Source organism: Pleurodeles waltl, chromosome 1_1 (assembly GCF_031143425.1).
Source record: "Pleurodeles waltl isolate 20211129_DDA chromosome 1_1, aPleWal1.hap1.20221129, whole genome shotgun sequence".
In the NCBI taxonomy this organism is placed as follows: domain Eukaryota; kingdom Metazoa; phylum Chordata; class Amphibia; order Caudata; family Salamandridae; genus Pleurodeles; species Pleurodeles waltl.
In genome coordinates, this window is record NC_090436.1 from 82,498,132 (window position 1) to 82,520,219 (window position 22,088).

At 47.6% G+C, this 22,088-nt stretch overlaps 2 protein-coding genes across 3 annotated transcripts in view; one reads left to right on the top strand and one right to left on the bottom strand.

The window, feature by feature from the left end:
* Positions 1–14,228, bottom strand: part of NUDT2 (nudix hydrolase 2) — a 31,937-nt gene extending 17,709 nt beyond the window's left edge. Inside the window, exon 1 of the mRNA XM_069216352.1 lies at positions 14,074–14,228. The gene's annotated coding sequence lies outside the window, so the exon portion shown is untranslated. The remainder of the gene's footprint in view (positions 1–14,073) is intronic.
* KIF24 (kinesin family member 24) overlaps positions 1,390–22,088 on the top strand; it is a 135,299-nt gene continuing 114,600 nt past the window's right edge. The window contains exon 1 of one of the 2 annotated variants that reach the window (XM_069216235.1): positions 1,390–1,648. Coding sequence is in view for 1 of the 2 variants with exons in the window: in XM_069216153.1 (XP_069072254.1) it covers positions 14,655–14,852 (198 nt within the window). In the remaining variant the exon portion in view is untranslated. Of the gene's footprint in view, positions 1,649–14,638; positions 14,853–22,088 lie in introns of those variants that run through there. The other variant, XM_069216153.1, reaches the window with a different exon arrangement.

The window sequence follows — 22,088 nt, forward strand, 5'->3', positions numbered from 1 at the left end:
ACTGATATAAGTCCATGATTTGAGGCTGTTGACTTTCAGATTCCACTAAGGGGCCACTAAACCATCGTGCCAGAGTTCTAAGCGTGAGGGTGGTTTGAGGCCCAGACACATCAATCGCCCACTATTAAAATGTGTATCCCCTAACAAAACAAAAAAAAAATCTCCCCATTAAAATAGGGAAGGTGATGCCAGTCGCTCACTGTGCATGGATCGCTGCCCCACCTCGACACTAGAGAATGTGGGTGCAGAAACCACAGCATTGCGTCCGTGGAACGCGCTGTACGCAGGCAGTGCAGCTGCCGTAACTGAGAACACTACAAAGCATACATGTGAGGGTGAGGGGTCTTCAGTTGTGCTGGTCTTTACCCGACTGAACCTCGGGGGAGAAACAACGCAGCCTATAAATTCGACAGCCAAGTGGCAACAGTGCAAGAAGCTCGTGCGCGTGGAGACCCCACCGCTTGCTCTTTTCTTGCACAGTTTGTTTGAACCATGACCCCGGAAGAGTTACCACGTGCAGACGTTGACTCGAGAGAACAGCAAGCCCGCACAGGAGGAGAAAGGCTGAACCGAAGAGAACCAGGCGTAAAACACCTGAAACGTGACTGAGCAATGGCATCGTGGCAGTGGGAGGGTAAACTGAAACTGCTCGACCACGTTCCAGGGGCAATTTCTTTCTCACACTTGGCAGAACTGATACCAAGCCCTTGGAGTGAGAGTGGTGAAAGGGGTTCACCGGAAGAGCTCAAATGGAGTCGATGAAAAGATGGCATCAACGGTGCCCATTAAACTTTCATCGCTCACTGTACTACTGATGCCATATCCGGCCTGCCAAGTACATGACTTATTTAGAAGCCACCAGCCTGCCAGTGTGGAGGGGCACTGATCAGCCGGGTCCCTCCAGCGTTCAGGGGGTTCGCATCCCGAGGGAGAGGAGATGCCCGAGCAGCAGCTGGTGCAAATAACTCCAGCGAGGAGGGATTTCTCCAACTGAAATGCCCTCTCCACTAGGATCTGCTGCCCGACACTCCTTGAGAGATTCACTTACAGGACTACCTCTGGCTTTGTATCAAAATTATAATAAAAAGGAAATAAAGGCAAGAGACTGGAAAAAAATGGAATAAGGCTAGTCACAAGCTATGATAAACAATTCAACAGTGAGTTTGCAAGAGTGAATGTCAGAGCAGAGCAGCAGGGTGGAGCTATGCATCTCTGACAGGAGTCCTCCACACGCGTTGCGCTTGTCAACACAGGAGCGCGGTGTGGCTTTCTAAGGATCAAGTTAACGCACTGGCCACCTGCTCTCCGTGTTAATGCACACAGACCTCTGTTCATGGGGTTGCTCTGGGAGACTCTACAACAAAAGCCTTTCAAGAAGCCTGAGACTGTGCTCTCAACACTCAGGCCACTCGGCCAGCGGAGACCACCAGCCTCCCTCTGGGGACCTGCGGCACCACTGACGGGCAAACCCTGAAGTGGTCCCAAGACGTGCACTCCCGCCCTGGCACAAATAGCGCTCGCTGGGTGCTTCTGGGAGACCGCTGTTGCTACAATTAGTATCTTCTGAACACGGATATTCACTTTATGCTGGTGGCGCAACCGTGGATTGCGCAGACCGTCCATATGGAATCCAGGCAACAGTAGAGTGGTAAGTAACGCGTTTTAGAGTGTGTCTGACCTACATGCAACTCCTCACTCATGGCTTTTTGCATTCTTGAAAACTCTGTTAAACCAGTCTGATAGCTAAATGGACTAAAGCATCTAGAGATATGTGTGTAACCTGTAGGTTACAGGCTTTAACCCCTGTGGGCCCACTCAGCTTCTCATCCTTTCAGTCACTGAGCTTGGTAATAGCACCAAGAGCCAAGCCTGTTAATAAAATGTTCTATATAAATGTACGTATTATTAATGACTATTGAAGATGGGTCTTTGTAAAGTGACTTTGGAAATTGCTGGTATTTTGTGCCCAAGTAAACAAACCTTGTTATCTACCTCAGTACCTCACTGCAGTCCATGTGCACAACAGTGACAGCGACCACCCAACCAAGCCAATTGTAAGGCAGTGTGTTTGCGTGATTTCAATTTTTTGCTGCAACAGTCAATACTACTGTTGACAAAGAGGCAGACAGTCAACTGCAAGACAGCCAAAATTATTTGATTTGTAGACATACGCCAACTTTGTAGACAAACGTCCAACTTTCAGAGCATTGACAAAAACTCTAGAACTATGGATGGAACTTGATGATAACTGTAAATGCCCATGCCTCCAACTTCACCATATGTACTCGCATGGATTGTATTCATACTACACACAGTGGATTTAATAATGTACGTGGCAATTTGTTTTTCTCGACAGTGCAAAATAGTTTTCCAACTTGAAAGATGCAGTCCTCTAAAGGGACATCCCCACGCTTCCTGGGGATGCTGCCCGCTCTCGCCAAAGCCTTCAGCCCACTTAGCATATTTTTTTTTTTTTTTTTTAAAGAGGTTTTCACTTACCCACAAAAACAGGCTGTCTTGTGTGTAGCGGTTTTTTAAACTGCTTTAATTTTTGTCCATTGTTGGCAGCTAGGCCAACGAAAAATGTGTGTAAAAGTTGCAGATTTGCTATTTAGTGCATGAAAAGCTGACTCGTTTAATAGGTATCTGTACTAGTCTTGTTAATATTAAGCATCACTGGTTTAAGAAAACTTTGAGAAGCAACTGGTTTAAAAAACTTTATACGAGGCAGTTATTCTTCAACACACAACTCTGAGTAACCAGACGAGGGCACGTCTGCGGAGTTCTCTTTATTTGGGGGTAAAAAGGCTGAAAGCGAAGGAAAGATGATTATGAAACACTCAGTTCATCACAGGAGTCTCTGCTCAATTATGACCTGCTAGGCGGGGCCTTAGATCATACAATACTGGAGTGGAGTGGAGTTTCTTACAATAATGAAACGGCTAACCCTTCCAGTGACTTAAAGCGGCTTAAAATTCTGGATTGGAGGCGCGCTGGGTAAACTGGGTTTCAAAGTTTCTACTGGTATCTAGCTGAACGCAATGCCTTGTATGTTTGCCAATTGTGTGTGTTTTGTTACGCGCACAAAGAAAATGGGTTTAACACCAAGTAGTGTGGGTTGGATTATTTTCTTTCACTGTGTGACTTTTATGAGTTGCGCCGCAAATGTGGGCAGCTTCAGTGTTATTTTGCAATGTATGCACGGGTTGTTTGAAGATAGGGTATAAACTTATGATAATAAAATGTCATATTAATCTCACTTCGCTATGCATTGCAGCGTGACAAGGACACTACAATGCAGTATTGGCTGTGCAGGGACACCGGGCGGCGTCAGAAGCGGACCCCCCCCCTCCTCGGCAGAGGAATGCCGCACACATGCCCCCTCCCCGGGGAGGGTCAGGCCTCAGCTGTGCTTCCCAGTCACCGAGAGGCGACGCCGCTCCCTTCTCCTCAGCTGTTGGCACTGCGGTGGGCATGGTTCAGCTTCCTGGCAGCACAGGGGGGCTTATCCCGCACCCTCCATTTAACCCTATACTCGGCTTTTTAAACAATGAGGGGGACTTGTCGCGCGGACACGTCACCCCGTCGCGTTCACAGGTGAGAACCCCCGAATGTAACTCGACGCTGCGGTACGAACGGACTACAGCGCCTCGAGTACCGCCAGCTGGTCTCTCCCCCGCGGGGTACAGGCTAGTACCACTCCCAGACCAGTCCCATGTGCACTCGTGTCCGAAGTGAACCGCGCATCTCCTCGTGTGTGACTGCAGAGGGGGCCTGCAGCCTACTGCTGCCTCCGACGGGCTGCACGACCACAGCGGCCCACGTGCCAACCACGCAACCTCTCACGGGCCGGTGGGGCTGGCAGGGTCAGTGGCACGCCGAGCAGACCAGGAATATACAACTGACCAGGCAGCTTCCGGGCCTGCATTACAGGCCTTGATGGGAACGATCCCAGTTCTCATAAGCTCCAGCAGGAGTAGTCCTGTTGGAAAAGGGCCACTATTGGCCGGTTTGGAAGGGAGCTGCCGTTTCAGGCGCAAGGTGACGCCAGGCAATCTAGGCACTAGTGAAGTTTATGATTTGCCAAGAGACAGCTCCATTGGCAGGTTTTTAGGGTACGTTTTTTTCCAACCTGGCTGCACTTTTTTAAAAGGACACAAACGATTAAATGTTGCCTCCAACCCAATAGCTACTTGTACTACAGGTGACCAGGCAAGGGATTTGTATATGTGTTCGAACCTCCTCCTTCCATCAGGCTTCTCCCGACAAAGTGTTGGGCACATGCAAGTCCCACAATTTATGAACGCGCTGTAATTTGTACCAAAAAAAAGGCCTTAATGTGTGTCCATGTTAAACTGCTTCAACCCAAATGTGACATTTTCCTTTCATTTGCACCCCCTTACATGACTCTCTTTTGCATTCCACGGCTTATTGCGGCACTGCATGGTAAATCTGGGTGAAAATGATGACTGTGTGCCAATGTTGGTCCTTCCAGCTAAAGCGAGTTGAAACAAGCACATTTTGGCAGCCTGTCACACCACATGGACCAATTTGTAGATAAAGACATAGCCCACACCATGTACTAGGGCATACAAGTTAAAACGTAGCAACCCCTTGCTGTCAACGAGCCACGTCATCATTATGACTTTACCCAGTTCTGATGTTTCATCTATCACCTCTAAGAACGCTGGGATCTGTAGTTTCAATTTCTCACCTTCAAAACCTGGCATATTTGAAAGTCATACTTTTTTTTTTATATGGGTCAGGATGACATCTCTGGAAGTTTGGCCTGCATCACCATGTACTGACTCCGACCATGGTTTAAAGTTGGGTGTACTAGGATAACTTCACAAGTCTCGCCACTGTGCTCACGGTTCATTGCAGATATGAAGGTGGAAAACGCATCACCAGCTGCAGCTTGCTAGGGGTTCCCACTCAGAAAATTAGAGACTCCTCCAGAGTGAAAAACAACATTGTTTCTGTGATTGTACAATATTCACCCAGCACCTTCTACAACGTGATGTTAAAATTGCACGCAGCTCTGACCAAAGTTTACTGTCCATTGTTCTGTGCAACACACCGTTGCAAAGGCTGGCTGGGTGATGCCCCCAAAGGCACCAAGTAAAGTGGTATTTAGATGATGCCCAACTCTGACAAAAGTTACTAGCCAAATGTGCTTTAACACATGCTTTTTGCCATAATGTTTTCCAGTGACTCCTTAGAGAAAACGCACTAGCGCAATAACAGCCATGTAGCCACCTGTCATGTGTGACACCTTTGCTAATATTTTTATTTCAAATCCAGCTGCACGTAATTACTACGGACGTATAGTTTTTATTATCTTATTATAAGAAATCCTGTTCATTTTTGACCAATGTTACCAGTCTGTAACTACTGAAAATGCATAATTTATCAAAAGACTTCACAGACAATAACAAGGGTGTACTCCATGCTCCCAGTTAAAAAACAGTTCTCCCTAATGCTAGTGGATCACAGGCTGTAAATTCACCTGTTACTACAATATTCAGCCAAAATGAATTGGAGGAGACCACCTAAGCGATCTTTAAATCATACCGACTTTCGTCCAGTGTTACAAACACTCAATGAACTTTAAAATGCACCATTTACTAAAAACAAGTCTACGTTTCCTCGGGCGGAGATCTCCATAATCCTCCTGTGAACTAATCGTAATTCTGCAATATGTACTCCTTAACGCGAGTTTGTAAAATAACCCGCATTTACCAGAACGGCTCTTAAAAATGCCTAAATGTATATACATGCAAAGAGCCATTCATAGTCATATGACCATTGTTACTGCACTTCTTGTTTAAAAGGCTCAAATTACAACAAAAAAAACCATAATTCCTTGAAGGGGGAGGGTGGTTTGTGGGGTGGCTGGTTCCCTAGAAACCTACTAAAGTCATCTTTTAAACCTTACCCAGTTCTGTCTAAAGATACCTTGTAAAAGGCGATTTAAAACGCAGTACCCTACGCAGCACTACCCAAATTTTCCAGGAAACCCCATAACATATTTTAAAGTGTTTGGAATTGCATAACAATTAAGGAAATCACGGCAACAGCCCTATCAGTTAATCTGCTGGCATTTTGCTATCCGTATTGTGCCCGTGTTACACATAGCTTGTTTTGTTGCTTTGGAGGGTGTCAGGCCCACACTCATGCTTGCCATTGGTCAGCAAGGATTTACAAAATGACTTGGCTTGTATATTTTAATAGTCCTTTTTAAGTCTAACTTGGACAGCACAAGCACCATCACTTGAGAGCCCCTTGTAAATTAAAAAAAACAAACAAAAAAAAACACACCACAAGAAGGTCATACAGCAGGGGTCTTCATCCTTTCCTTTTCTGTACTAAGAGCCACTTATGTTCAATGAAAATCATCTCAAGCTACTGATATTAGTGTCATAATCGTAACCACCTCAGACAAGAGAACACTAATGGCCACCCTTTCTTGTTTACCACTAGAAATTACATTGGTGCATAAAGGCAAGGTTGCAAGCAGTAATGTACAAAAACAAAAAGGCATGCCAATCTGAAGTGCCTTTACATGGGTCAGATATAACAGCCATAGCTGTAATGTCCATGAATAAAGTTAGTAAAAAGTCTCCAACACCACACGATTTAACACTCAAATATAAGCTTTAAATTAAATATATTTGGGAAATTCAGACATTTTTTCCCCAAACATCAGCTCATAAGTTGTGAAAAAACATGCATTTTCATTCTGAATACACATTTTTCAGTTTTTGTATACATATATTAATTCAGTCAAACAAAGGCTTTTTAGTCTGTGCTGTACACAGGAGAGCTACTTAGAGGTAGCTCGAGAGCTACTTGTTGGAGAAGCCTGGCTTAGAGCCTACCTTTACTTAGTTTTGTTAACCACGGGTTGGAGTCCACGTCTCTCATTTCCTCATTTCTTATTGGTCAGTACCTCCAGCTTCCTGTTTTTTTTCCTGTGTAGGTTTAGTTTCACGGCCCCTGGACCAAGTACATTTTCCTATCTGTGACCAGTGTCCTTCCCCTGGCTATGTGCTTGTAGAGGTCATTTTTTAGTATTGTCTTGTGATGCACGCCATAAGAGTGCATTGTTTTACAGGTCGTCTCTACCTGTCCTGTCTACCCCACATGCATTCTATGGTTTCTTGCCTCTATCACTCCCACCACTTCCCTCCTGTTGCTGCTTGCTCCCCATCTTGGCTGTCCGTTCACCGCCCCTCCTCCCCTTAAGCTTGTGCTGCTACCTTCCTCCATTCTTGCTTGCCTAACTCCTGTCAGAGTTAACTGTAGCCTGTCCCCATTCACCAGCTGCTTGTCAAACTGAGACAGAATGTGAGGCACTGGTGGGCTCTGGCGCTTTCCCTACTCGGAACAGCTGTGCAATTCATAATGATGATGTTGCCGCATTTCCTACATGCACAATACCCCCTACAAGGTCCCAAATGCATACTTCTCAGCAACTGAGGTGGAAGTTCGATCAATACTGTGGGACGGAGGCCCGTGAGAATTGCACTGCCCAAACTTCCAAGAGGTTGGTACAATGGAGGCATTGTGTTGCCAGATATTAGGAAGTACAAGTGGGCGGCACAATTGAGTATGGTGAATGACTGCGCTTATCTGTCACAGACGGAACCGGCGCTCCAAATGGACAGATATGTAATGGGTGATCGGGATATTCAGGGGCCCTATATAGCAGTGGGAGGTGGGCTGTCTTGCCTATCCCACCAGGTGGTGGTCAAACTCTTTAGAGAAGTTGCAGCATATATGGGGTGGAAGAACAAAGTGACACAATCAACTCGACTTTGGAACACAGGGATACTAGGCTTCTTACAGCGACTACTGGGGTTCACCCACTGGGACCTCATTGGAATGTCCTCAGTAGGAGACGTGGATTTGAGGGGATGTCATCCACCTTTCTGACTTACTGCGAGAATACCACCTGACGTCTTCTGAGACACTTACAACCTCGCCATGCACTCTAGGCGGTATTGCCGAGAGGAAGAGAGCTTGTGGACTCCTCCCCACTGGAGGAAAGGCTGTTGGGTGATCCAGTGACCCGGAAGGCCACATCGCTCACATATAAAAAGATTGTAAATCACACCCCTGATGCCCTGCAACACCTACGGGGAGAATGGGACAGGGAATTGGATAGATGTGGTGACGGGGAGTGGGAGGAGGCCCTTGGTGCCCCTAAAGAGGTGGCCATAGGATCAGGTTTCAGATTGGTGCAGCTGCACATACTCCATCGCTCATACTATTCCAGGACACAACCCTGGTTAAGAGAGGGAGGATTGCCACTGATCTGTGCCTACAATATCGTGGGCAGACTGGAACCTTCCTTTATATCTTTTGGGGATGCCCTATGATAAGGGACTTCTAGTCTAGCATCGTGGAATGCCTGGTGGGGGACTAATGGTCTTGGTCAAACAATGTTTCCTTAATATTTGGGAAGAACTAGGAGTCGGTAGCGCATAGCGGACATGGATGACAGTGGGTCTGATGGTGGCAAAGAGGAATATAGTGAAAGCCTAGGGTGCCAGACAAACCCCTGACCTCGAGGCCTGGAAGTAAGATATGGATCGGTACATGCTAGCAAAAAAAAAAAAATGCCCCTGAAAATGGAAGGAAATATGGAGCGGTTGGATTTCATATAGAGGACTGATCCAGAGGGTCTCTGGATTTCCTGGAGGGAGGGTGACAGATCCTCAGAGAGATGCAAGGCAATAAAGAGACAAGAGGTGGCACTGGGGTTGGTGCAGGGAGCCACAGACGATTCATGAATATATTCTGATGTGTATGACAATAAGAATGCTACCTGATGATGGTGGTGCTGTTAAAGGATTTCCAATAAAAAAGATAAGTTTAAAAAAAATCCTACATCTTCATCTTTGAGATGGGACTCGCTGGGAAACCAATAGAAGAACTTTTAACCAAAATAAAAAAAATTAAAAAAATAACAAATTCGAATTTAATGGTGAAGTCAGATTTTTAATACATGTTAAGGGAAGACAACTTTTATAAAGATACTTTTTGTCTGCCCAAAGTTCCTGGAGGTTAAATTTGTGTTTGCTCTCCCACTTCTGCCAGCCAGTAATTAGTATTTGAAGTGGTGTGAAAACTGCTTCCAGAGCAGTGAACAAAAAAATGGATGCAGGGAGGTGGTGTTGTTCCTTAGACAGAATGAACAGTGTGGTTTGGCCTGGAACAGCATTAACCTCAAAGAGACCTCCCCCATCGTAGGCAAATGTTAACTGAACATGGGCAGGGAGCTACCTGTCTAGCCCACAAATAGGGTACACATGATACATGACTTGCTTCTGAGTTTACTAATAGCATTGCCATCAGGGAAGGAATGTTCTCAGTTTAAGTTTAAAAATACTCAGTTTTAATAAATATTTAGCTAAAGAATGATGTGGTAGCACACTGTCATTTACAGACAGTAAATTTCCAAGAAATGCCCAAAAACCTTCCGACCGACTTGCAGCCTTACTGAAAAACTATATAAAGTATTAACAATAGTTTGTGAAAATTGGGTCTCAGAAAACAAATGTATCCTTTGCACATCATCAAGTAAAGATTTCTGATTTGTTTTCATCCTATTAAAATATTTTTTTAAATCACACAGACATACAAAAAATGCGCTTTCACAGCTACTGTAATATATTTTGAGGTGTGGGTACGGTTGACTTAGTTATTTCATTTTTGTGTGCCTTTGTACAGGAGGTCAGACCTTTCACCTTACAAAATCCTGGAACTCAGCAGTCAGAAGGAAAATTTATTGTAAATAGACAAACTGACTTTTGACCTCCGTCTCTGAATACAGAGCAAATGTTACAAGATAAGAACAAGATTTAAAGGCGTATTCATTGCTCCTTCACTTTCTGACTGAACAGAACACCTGTTCTTTCTCAACTCACCACAAGGGGCGAGTCAGTCCTAAAAGTAGCTCAACCTGATAAAATGTATGACTCTCCATTGCGAGTTGGCAAGTAGATTTTTCGAGGCCTAGGCTCCAATCACAACTGCTCTCTTTTTGCAATTATAACGTATACACTGTCTAGTTGCCTCAAACCCTTGTTTTGTTCAACCCGAGTTCTGCCTCTTGGGTCACTGGGTGTATAGTAACTGCCTCAAACTGGATTTTAGTGATCGATGTGGGAAGACCCCTTGTTTGCCATAGTACACTCCCCATCGGGTTTGCGTTTTGACCATCAAACTCCCCAACACATCCAGATGTGTTCCTCCGTTACAACTCTCATTCAGAACATTCTCCCAGCAGGCCCAACACTCTAAAAAACATACTTTGCCTTTTATCCGTCTCATGTCGATTATCTGGCTTCCTAGAATACAGATCCTTATCAGTATTTCTTTTGATTGGCCATTAAACCCAAGGGGGGGGGAAGGGGGGATTTAATCTTAACTCTTCGTACCACATCTTCGCAAACGTCTGTCTGTTCCCAACCTTGCTCGTACTTATTTGCCCTATTTTACTCTAACCTCAGTTTTCAGCCTTCCACTTCTTGTAATGCGGATAAAACATCTGCTAACAAAGTAAATGTGACACACTGTCAGATATTAGGTCTTAGAAACACATACTGTCAGCCAACAGCATCAAAGAAACTGTCAGCCAACAGCATCAAAGAAAGGGAGTATGCTTATAACTTCATAGTCCGTGACTGAAAAATATTTGTGACATTAGGCATTTGCTATTAATTTGACAATTTACATGTTTTACCAATTTATGGACTATTTTATGTAGGGCAAATTAGACCTGAAGGTATTTGAGCTCTTTTCATAAGCACCACTTACATTCCATGTCACTTTTTTTGTTTGTTAGGCATTGGGAGATTTAGGCCCTCTGTACGACTTACGAGCCTTGGGGCCAGAAACCCACCAGGGCTATTACGAGTTTCCTGTTGGGTCAGCGGACGGAAACAGAGTTTCCGCCTGCCAGCCCAGCGGGAAACAACAAACAACATTGACGCAGGCTCATAATAAAGCTGGCAGCAATGCTGCTGTGCATTGGGTGCAGCAGTACCCGTCGCTCTTTTCACTGTCTGCCTAGCAGACAGTGAAAAGCGCGAAGGGGCTGGCGATGGAGGCCCCTGCACTGCCCATGCAGGGGCCCCCATAGGGACCCCGGTGCCCCGTCTTGTAAAAGCTGGCGGTGAGGTGGCTCGTAATCCCCAGGGCAGTGCTGCTTGCAACGCTGCCCTGGCGAATTGAGACCACCAGCAACATCAGACCATTGGCCAGCAAAAAAGTGGCGGTGCTGGCAGTCCAACCGTGGTGCGTTCACCACATTCATAATGTTGAGGCCAGACCGCCGCATTGGTCGCAAGACTGACGGTCCTAGGACCGCAGGACTCGTAACGAGGGCCTCAATGAAAGAAATACTGTTCCGTTACTTTTTGTGAAAAGACAACCGTCTTGCGCCGGTTAATTCCGAGAGCTGAAATGTAAGGCAAGGAGTCTCTTGTGCTATTGACCCTAGAGAGGGGCAGACAGCTAAACAAGCCTTCTTGCCGGGGTGCCTGCTTACCTGAAAGAAATGTAAATGTGTACAACTGGTTAATCTGGAAATATAAAGGGTGCTTAGAGTCTAGTATCGGCTTTAACTGATAGAATCACTCAAAGCTTCCTGATGACATAAATGTATTTTTTTTAGTGGTATTGCAAGGGAGTTACCAGCCGCGAAGTGTGTGCTTTTAAAGACAGTTATAAAATAAACTATACTATGTTCAATCTGGGAATTACTAAGCTCTATCTTTTCCAAGCACCTTTTTAGCTTAAAACATTTTGCGCGTTTTGTAGGGGTCTATCTTATACTGCGTGTAATGCACATTTAACATAATGACATACATATTCACAGTTCATTCTGTCAGTCTAGGACCATATACCACTAAACATACTCTCATCAATAAAAACAATTTTCACAGCAGCTACTAACGCACTCACCTGGCAATCAAACAAACTGGAGATCAAAATGGATATAGTACAAACAATAACCTTAGCCATAGCAAAAATGTCACTTAAGCTTGATACCATTGAAAAAGGATTCATAACCACAAGACGCCATTGTTCAGACATTGTTGAATAATTAGCAAGTCTACCGAAAGTGCTGAGAACAATGATAAGGGACCGAAGGAATTTTAAACCAGCATGCGTAAACAAAATAGAGAATGATAAAGTAAACCCAGATACAATACATTCAAATGATGGAGGGGTCTGAATTCTATCAAAGATGCAGACCCCCGGTAGACACAAGGGAAAGGCATCTGAGAATAAAGCCCCTAATCCTAAAAACAACACACAAGATCTCACTTATAAAACATAGACAGCAATATTACTACCCAACGAGTTGCGATCCAGGAGGGCCAGAACACCTGTACACACGATGAAACCAAAGCACTAACAAGACACACACAAAAAAGGTTAAGGAAAAAGCAGAAGACTAAATAAAAAAAAAAAAGACCCAAGTTAGCAGTTGGAGTCATTATCTACAGGCATCATCAGAGGTGGCAGAGGAGTCAGTGCCAAAGGAGGAAGCACTGGGACATAGAACTCTATATCCACTATTTGACAACAAAAAAAAAAAGGGGGGGGAAACAATTTTAAGGAAGCTGGAAGCTCAAAACCCCAGGGGCCTCAACTACACGAGCAGGGAGCAAGGATGAGGAGTCAGCTAACCAGCACCAGTAGACAAAAAGATCAGATGTACTAGAGAGGACTGCTACCATATATGTCCCAATGTGGATAATAGCTGGCCGTCCATGCTGATGATAATAAGATATGAAATATAGTGTGGTTAATCAAGATGACAGTACATAATACCCAAAGAAAAGACAAGTATTTGCAATGCAATGGGTCTCGCATTTGCTCGAGTTAGAGCTATTAGCGTTGTAAATTGCTAACTGGACTTTTCTTGCCACTTAAACTGAAAAGTAAAACTGTCAACATAAGAGAGCCGATTCAAAGCACCATTACCTCCATGAGCGCGAAGGAGAGTCAGAAAAATAAGGCAGTCATCCATGTAACAGGGGCAGTCTGCAAGGTGGTAATAAACCAGCCTCAAGGCAGGACAAACGTAAAGCATTTAACAATAATGACAAAGGATTTTTGAAAAGCAAACCTACGAACGAATGAAAGTGATGGCCGTGAGGTGGGTCTGGTTAAATGCCCAGAATACTTATAACAGGTCAAAGCGCTTGTGTGCTCAACCTTCAAATAGGAGCCCTAAAGTGAGACAAATTCAGAAGTTTTATCTTAATGTGCCTGTTTATCCCATGTCAGATATGAATAGTTCAGCCAGTTGTTTCACTTTCTGTTTCACTCGCTTTGCGAATTCTTTCTTTGGAAGACGAGGGCCAACGAATAACAGGTCCCAGACCTTGGAATCCAGCAATCAGGGCAGCTGCCGAGCCACAGAGATGTCTTTGGTGCCTCAGTCCGCACTCATTCATGCACTGACAGAGTGCCAAGAGCAAAAGAGAAAAACATTTCTCTCTCCCCAATACACTACCCTGTCTCACCATAGAACCCTCTCAATGTATCCTCTATTTCCACGCTCTGACTCATCCCAAACCTCATTCTACTACTGTGATCTCTAAAATAACCCTTTCTAGACTCTTCCCTCCTCTATCCCCCTGACTTACCCCTTACCCCAATCCTCAGTTCAGTACTATGATCTCCCTAATCCCTTTCTACAGACTCTTCCTCTTTCCCTCGATTATTCTATTCAATCCAACTAACAAACTCCCATGTCTACCTCTCAAGCTGACTCATATTCCCCTATACTAATCCACCACTAATCCTTTTGGGCTCCGGAATAGCATGCTACTCACCGATAAGCACTTTGACACCTCATCAGGGGTAGTAAGCACTAAATAAATACAATTACAAAGAGGAAACTACATTTTCATGAAAAGACATGCAGCTGGTGATATAGTGTCAGACATGAAGCCTGGAAACGTCACACAAAAGCACATGGTAAACATACGAAGGACACACATATCCTTACAGACAGCCTAACAGCTACTCTCCTGGCAGACATACCTCAGCCAGTGATCTCTTCATAGGGGGTGCAGTGCTCGTGGTTTTCCCAAAAGAGATCCCAGTGCTGCTCAGGTCGCAGTCACGGGTTCACGAAAAGGATTTAGGCTTCCGGATAAGATATCCGAACCAGTCTATTGGCTCGCGTGACCCCCTGCGGTCTGTTGCATGCGCGCGCAGGTAAGGGCTAATGGGAGTTGTAGTTCACTGGTGCTAGGGTTTGTGGACGACGGTTGGGCAGCAGGAAATGGAAGTATAGAAACAGGCGGAGACCAGTTTGTCGAAAACATTGTGTGGTTAGCGAGGCAGCGGCCATTTTGAAATGTGCTCGCTCTTAATACTGAAACTGAGTAAGAGTGGGTTGTACTTTGTTTTAACAGTTGATTACGATAGCACATTCAGGATTCTTTTAGTATTATGCATTTAAATTCCAAACTTGGTTATATTTTCAGCAATTCAAAATGACGCATGCTATCTCTCTGATGTTTTATATATTTAAATGTAAGTATTTTTAGAACTACTAATTTGTCCCGACATGTCTGGGGTCTAGCGCTGCGCTTTCGGGCTTTCCAAATCTGTCGGATATGTCCGTGTGTTGGCCTACAGATTGCAGTAACTACAATCCCCGACACCCTCCGCGCGGCTTCCGTAACTCCCGTCGCCTGGTTACTGACAGTAAACTGATTCAGGCGGCAGAGCGGGAACTGGTGGATCCGAAGCATCTTATCCCGCAGGGTGTTTACGAGAGAGGCTACAGGCACCGGGGAGGAACGTCGTCCGTGGTGAGAGCATTTGGGGCACAGCATACAAAGAGGGGTCAGGGGGACGAGCATGGGCCTGGGCTGGGTGCATGCGTGTGTATTTTGTGCAAACCTCTGATATGGGTTGATCAGAGAACTGTAACGTCACGCATTCCGAGTGAGACTCACGCATTTGGCGGCGCGTTGAGCTCTCACACAGTCTAAATTTCAGACTTGGCGAGTAGTGCTAGACCGTTGGCCTTCACGCATGTGTTCCGATCACCGTGCTCCCCTACAAGCTAATAATCTTGGGGAAGTGCAGAAGCTGCTAGAAACCTTCTCGACCCCAGGGAAGCTTTTATGTAGACTCTTCTGCCGAGGACTATCGGCTTTCCCCCAGAAGCGATCACTACTGCTTTGGAATTATATGTTCAACATTCAATCAGGGCTTCCGCATTTTTATCTAATCAGCATTTGTAGATCACGTGTCCATTTTTGTGAGGTTTAGCTGCTACGTTATCAATTTTATTTTATTTCAGAATTGTTTGCAAGCTCACTCACTTTACTTTCTTTGTTGTAAAAGGCTCCATGACATAATTTCCAGTTTCCATACAATTGTTGATAATTATTACACTCCTAAGAATTCTGCAACTTTGAGAGCTATGGGATGCACAACCTGATTGGCTGCACCCTGGGTGCAGAGCTGTAGTCTAGGTGCCAGGAATTGGTTTGGGTGGACGTTTGGTCTGTGTGCAGGGCTGCACTAGCTGAATGGTGCAGGAGTATATGTTGGGTGCTGGGGCCATGGGCTGGGCACATAGATAAGGCTGGGCGCAGAGCTAGGGTCTGGATTTAGTCAATCAATCAATCATAGTATTTATAAAGCGCGCTATGTACCCGTCAGGGTTTCGAGGCGCTGAGGGGGGGGGGGGGGGAGGGGAGCGCTGCTGGTTTATCGGTCGAAGAGCCAGGTCTTGAGGAGCCTTCTGAATGCGAGGAGGTCCTGGGTCTGGCGAAGGGATGTGGGGAGAGAGTTCCAGGTCTTGGCGGCGAGGAAGGAGAAGGATCTGCCGCCGGATGTCTTGCGCTGGATTCGGGGTACGATGGCGAGGGCGAGGTTGGCGGATCGGAGTTGACGTGTTGGGGTGTAGAAGTGAAGTCTGGTGTTGAGGTAGGAGGGTCCGGTGTTGTGAAGTGCCTTGTGAGCGTGGGTCAGGAGTTTGAAGGAGATCCTCTTGTCTACCGGGAGCCAGTGGAGTTCCTTTAGGTGAGGGGAGATGTGACTTCGGCGGGGTATGTTGAGGATCAGTCGGGCGGAGGCATTTTGGATACGTTGGAGGCGTTTGATGTCTTTGGTTGGGATGCCTGTGTAGAGTGCGTTGCCGTAGTCAAGTCTGCTGCTGACGAGTGCCTGGGTCACCGTCTTTCTGGTTTCTGTTGGAATCCACTTGAAAATTCTGCGGAGCATTCGGAGGGTGTTGAAACAGGAGGAGGAGACGGCGCTGACCTGTTTGGACATGGTGAGGGCGGAGTCCAGGATGAAGCCGAGGTTTCTTGCATGGCTGGCAGGGGTGGGTGGGGGTCCGAGGACGGAGGGCCACCATGAGTCGTTCCAGGCCGAGGGAGTGCGTCCGAGGATGAGGACTTCCGTCTTGTCGGAGTTGAGTTTCAGGCGACTGTTGTTCATCCAATCGGCGATAGATTTTAGTCCCTCGTGGAGGTTTGTTTTGGCGGTGAGCGGGTCTTTGGTCAGGGAGAGGACGAGCTGGGTATCGTCGGCGTAGGAGATGATGCTGAGATGATGTTGGCGGGCCAGTTGAGCGAGGGGGGCCATGTAGATGTTGAACAACGTGGGGCTGAGGGAGGATCCTTGGGGGACGCCGCAGATGAGGTTGGTGGCTTTGGAGCGGAAAGGGGAGAGACGGACTCTCTGCGTTCTGTCGGAGAGGAAGGATGAGATCCAGTGGAGGGCTTTATCTTGGATGCCGGCTTCCTGGAGGCGGGTCAGTAGGGTGCGGTGGCAGACGGTGTCAAAAGCGGCTGATAGGTCGAGGAGGATGAGGGCTGAGGTTTCGCCGTTGTCCATTTGATGTCTGATGTCATCTGTGGCGGCGAGGAGGGCGGTCTCAGTGCTGTGGTTTCGTCTGAATCCGGATTGTGAGGGGTCCAGGATGGAATTGTCTTCGAGGAAGTGGGTGAGCTGAGTGTTGACGATCTTCTCGATGACTTTCGCTGGAAAAGGGAGGAGAGAGATCGGACGGAAGTTTTTGAGGTCGTTGGGGTCAGCCTTGGGTTTTTTGAGGAGGGGTTGGATTTCTGCGTGTTTCCAGCTGTCCGGGAAGGTGGCAGAAGTGAAGGAGAGGTTGATGATCTTGCGGAGTTCGGGGGCGATGGTGGCGTTTGCTGAGTTGAAAACATGGTGGGGGCAGGGGTCCGTGGGGGAGCCTGAGTGGATGGTGTTCATGGTTGCTATGGTTTCTGCCTCGTCCACGTGGGTCCAGGCGGTGAGGCGGCAGTCGCGGGAGGAGACGTCGGGGGTGGGGTCTGGCGGTGGACCGGTGATGAAGCTGTCGTGGATGGTGGTGATTTTCTGGTGGAAGAAGGTGGAGAGGTCGTCGCAGAGTTTCTGGGAGGGCGGGATGTCGTTGGAGTTGGCTTTCGGATTGGAGAGTTCCTTCACGATGCCGAATAGTTCTTTGCAGACGTGGGCGTTGTTGTTGATGCGTTCGGTGAAGTGGGCGCGCTTGGCGGTGCGGATCCGTTGGTGGTGTTCGCGGTTGGCGTTTTTGAGGGCGGCGAGGTTGTCGGGTGTGCGTTCTTGGATCCATTTCTTTTTGAGTTTCTGGCAGTTGCTTTTGGAGGTGGTGAGATCGTCTGTGAACCAGGCTGGTTTTCTCTTTCCTTGGGTGGTGGTGGGTTTCTTGAGAGGGGCAAGGGTGTTGGCGCAGTCGAGGATCCATTGATGGAGGTTGATGGCGGCTGTGCTCGGGTCGATTGCGTCGGGTGGAAGGTTGTTGACGAGGGTGTTGGTCAGTTGTTCTTGGGTGATTTTGCCCCAGCGGCGGTGGGGAGGTAGCTGGATGCGATGTTGCTCTGTGGTTTTCTTATAGGTGAAATGGACACAGTGATGGTCAGTCCAGTGGAGTTCGGAGGTGTGGCTGAAGGAAATGTGGTTGCTAGAGGTGAAGAGGGGGTCAAGGGTGTGTCTGGCGATGTGGGTAGGTGTGTTGACTAGCTGGCGGAGACCGAGGTTGGAGGTCAGTGACGCGGTGTTGACGTCGTTGGCATTTTCCAGATGGTAGTTCAGATCTCCCAGGAGGATGTAATCCGGGGAAGCGAGGGCGTGGGTGCTTGCAAGGTCGGCGATGGTGTCGTTGAAGGGGGGTCTTGGTCCTGGAGGGCGGTAAATGAGGGTTCCTCTGAGGGTCGTGTTGGGGTCCGTGTGGATCTGGAAGTGGAGGTGTTCGGCTGTCCTGAGGGTGTCGTCCGAGTGGGTGTGGATTTTGAGGGTAGCTTTGTGAGCGATGGCTATTCCGCCGCCGATTCCGTTGGTTCGATCTCGTCTGGTGATTTTGTATCCGTCCGGTATGGCGATGGCGATGTCCGGAGACGAGGAGTCGTTCCACCAGGTTTCGGTCAGGAAAGCCACGTCAGGAGCAGTGGTGTCGAGCAAATCCCAGAGCTCGATGGCGTGTTTCCGTGCGGAGCGGGTGTTGATGAGGATGCAGTTCAGGTGGTTGGGGTTGGATGTTTTCGTAGTTGGATTGGTCGTTCTGATGCAGGAGAAGTTGCAGGTACGGCAGGAAAAAGGTCCTTTAGTGTGCTTCGGGGATGCCCGGTAGCATTCAGTGGAGGGGCCGGGGTTGAAGGCGCGGAGTTCGTTGATCGAGTAGCGGATGCGGGGGGCGCAAGGGCCAGGGGGTGTGGCGCTGGGCGCGGTCCAGGCGCGGACGGGCACAGACGGGCTTGCCTCTGGCGCGCCCGCTGCGCGGACGCGCAGCGCCAGCCATTAAGAGGGGAGGGGGGAGGGAGGAGCAGCTGGGAGGCGGGAGGGAGCGGCAAATGGGGGCGCGAGGGGAGCGGGGCCGCAGGGAGGCAGCAGCAGGGAACGGGGAGCGCACAAGGGGCAAAAACACTGAAAACGAGCAAAAAACAGCAGTTACAATAAGAAAAGCACACAATCAGAAAAACAAAATGGCACAATATACGATCGGGGAGACAGCAATCAGGGGGGCACAAAGGGGGCAGAAGAGCCGGCGGCGAGGCAATGAAAAAAGCAAAAAAAACGAAAAACACTTACGGGACGGCGGAAAGCGGCACACGGGTCAAGTGAAGCTAGTCAGAGCCCACTAGACCCCAGGGATGAGGCGCAGGAGGATGCCTGCGGGTGGAGGAGGGCCTCGAACACGCAAACAGCAGCGTGGTCAGGGGACAGAGGCAGGAAGCAGCAGGTTGGTGCTGCGGTCGTGGGGGGCGAGCTCAGGACCTGAAACAGGTCAGAGGTCGCTCACTCGCGACGCGCAGCGCCAGCCATTAAGAAGGGAGGGAGGAGCAGCTGGGAGGCGGGAGGCGGGAGGGAGCGGCAAATGGGGGCGCGAGGGGGGCGGGGCCGCAGGGAGGCAGCGGCAGGGAACGGGGAGCGCACAAGGGGCAAAAACACTGAAAACGAGCAAAAAACAGCAGTTACAATAAGAAAAGCACACAATCAGAAAAAACAAAATGGCACAATATACGATCGGGGAGACAGCAATCAGGGGGGCACAAAGGGGGCAGAAGCGCAGGCGGCGAGGCGCTGAAAAAAGCGAAAAAAACGAAAAACACTTACGGGACGGCGGAAAGCGGCACACGGGTCAAGTGAAGCTAGTCAGAGCCCACTAGACCCCAGGGATGAGGCGCAGGAGGATGCCTGCGGGTGGAGGAGGGCCTCGAACACGCAAACAGCAGCGTGGTCAGGGGACAGAGGCAGGAGGCAGCAGGTTGGTGCTGCGGTCGTGGGGGGCGAGCTCAGGACCTGAAACAGGTCAGAGGTCGCTCATTCGCGACGCGCAGCGCCAGCCATTAAGAAGGGAGGGGGGAGGGAGGAGCAGCTGGGAGGCGGGAGGCGGGAGGGAGCGGCAAATGGGGGCGCGAGGGGGGCGGGGCCGCAGGGAGGCAGCGGCAGGGAACGGGGAGCGCACAAGGGGCAAAAACACTGAAAACGAGCAAAAAACAGCAGTTACAATAAGAAAAGCACACAATCAGAAAAAACAAAATGGCACAATATACGATCGGGGAGACAGCAATCAGGGGGGCACAAAGGGGGCAGAAGCGCCGGCGGCGAGGCGCTGAAAAAAGCAAAAAAAACGAAAAACACTTACGGGACGGCGTAAAGCGGCACACGGGTCAAGTGAAGCTAGTCAGAGCCCACTAGACCCCAGGGATGAGGCGCAGGAGGATGCCTGCGGGTGGAGGAGGGCCTCGAACACGCAAACAGCAGCGTGGTCAGGGGACAGAGGCAGGAGGCAGCAGGTTGGTGCTGCGGTCGTGGGGGGCGAGCTCAGGACCTGAAACATAGCATAACACATTTAGTGTGTGTACGCAGTGCATGACTGTAGACGTGGTGCCAGATTCTGCATTTGGTGCATGGCTTTTGTATGTGTACGGCATTACGGAGGCTGAGACTGTGGGGCTATACACAGAGCGTATTGCTCTGAATTTGATGCATACTGCTGTCTGGTTACAGGGCTTTCTGAATAGCATAGACTGATGTAATGTTAGAGGCAGGGGTCAGATCTGGGTACTAAGCTGCAGCTGTGTGCAGGCCTAGGGGCTGGGTACAGGACTGGCAGTAGGCTGCAGGGTTTGCACAGAGCTGTGATCATGCAGCACATTTGTTAGCTGGTTACACGACAAAGGTTCGGCTCAAGGGCTACGTTTGGTGGGATGAAGAAATGTGGGCTATTTCTAGGCGTTAGTGCAATGTGCAGGACAAGGGGCTTTGTGCAAGAACTGAATTCAGATCTGTTTATTCGGTTCTGGACCGGCTGAGACCTTGACTGCGGACTTATTCGCAAGCACTTAATTATTTTTTTGCAAACATTTTGTAATTTATTTTGGACAATTTGCTTAGTGCCTTGTAACAATTATATGTGCCTGTATGTGGCTCACGTATGCACAATGTTGTGGTTCATGAAGTGGTGGCTGTAGTCTCATGACTCATAGTAGTCAGCATAGTCTATTTTGGGCACTTGACCTCTTATAGGAGTCGTCCACACCTTTCACATATATATGATTTGTCGTTCATGCTTGGACAATTTAATGTTGCCATGGATGCATCTTAAGCGCTAAGTGAACAGTTCATCAATCTCGGCAAGTCTATTTTATAAGGTAACTGGTGTCAGTTGATCACTGTATTTTCATTAAATTCTAGTGCTTTAAAAATGCTTATACATTTGTTGTGTGTAAGCTTTTCAATTCCTGACCCACCGTGAGAGTGATGCACCAAAAATGAAACTCTGAATAGCATTGAAAACCCATGATTCTGTACTGAACTGGTTCTTAACCTGGGGACCGAGGAGGGAATCTGCAAGGCATACTGTGGGGTGGCGTGTGGGGGGGGGGGTACTCTGCTACTGTTTTACAAACTGAAATGATATTAAAATTAATAAAATATATAAAATAAGAGAGCAACATTGACAATTTGAAAACTTTTTCTATATTTGATTTTACATTTTGAATTACACAAACTATTTCAATATTTAAGCGGGTGCCTGGTGTATACTTGTTTTTGTATATTGTTTTGAGGTCCAAATCATACAAATTGCTTAGGCTGTGGGTCCTTGGCTTCCAATAATGATTTACCTGGGGTTCCTAGATTCCAGGAATGATTGGGGGTTGACAAGTCAAAAGGATAAGAACCACCGATGTACAGCATACAACTCCTATATTATTCCTAGTCCAATCACCTTGGTTTCCCCATTTCGCAATTTTATTGGCCCGTAAAACCCACCAAGCACCACAAGCACTTACATAATTTACGGATATTTGCATCTGGCTGATTGTTCTCTATATAAATGTCTATTAACTATAATAACATAATTCTCAATAGTGTCTCATTGTGTCCTTCATATATGCCAATTGACAATAACAACTCACTTCTCAAAAAGTATTTAACTGCTGTATATAAAATAATGATGCAATCTGTCTTGCTTGGGAAAGTTATTTTCAATTTTGTCTTGAACTTTTCATTTTTGTGGTGTATAATTCTATATAACAGAATATAAACACTTAAAGCGTTCC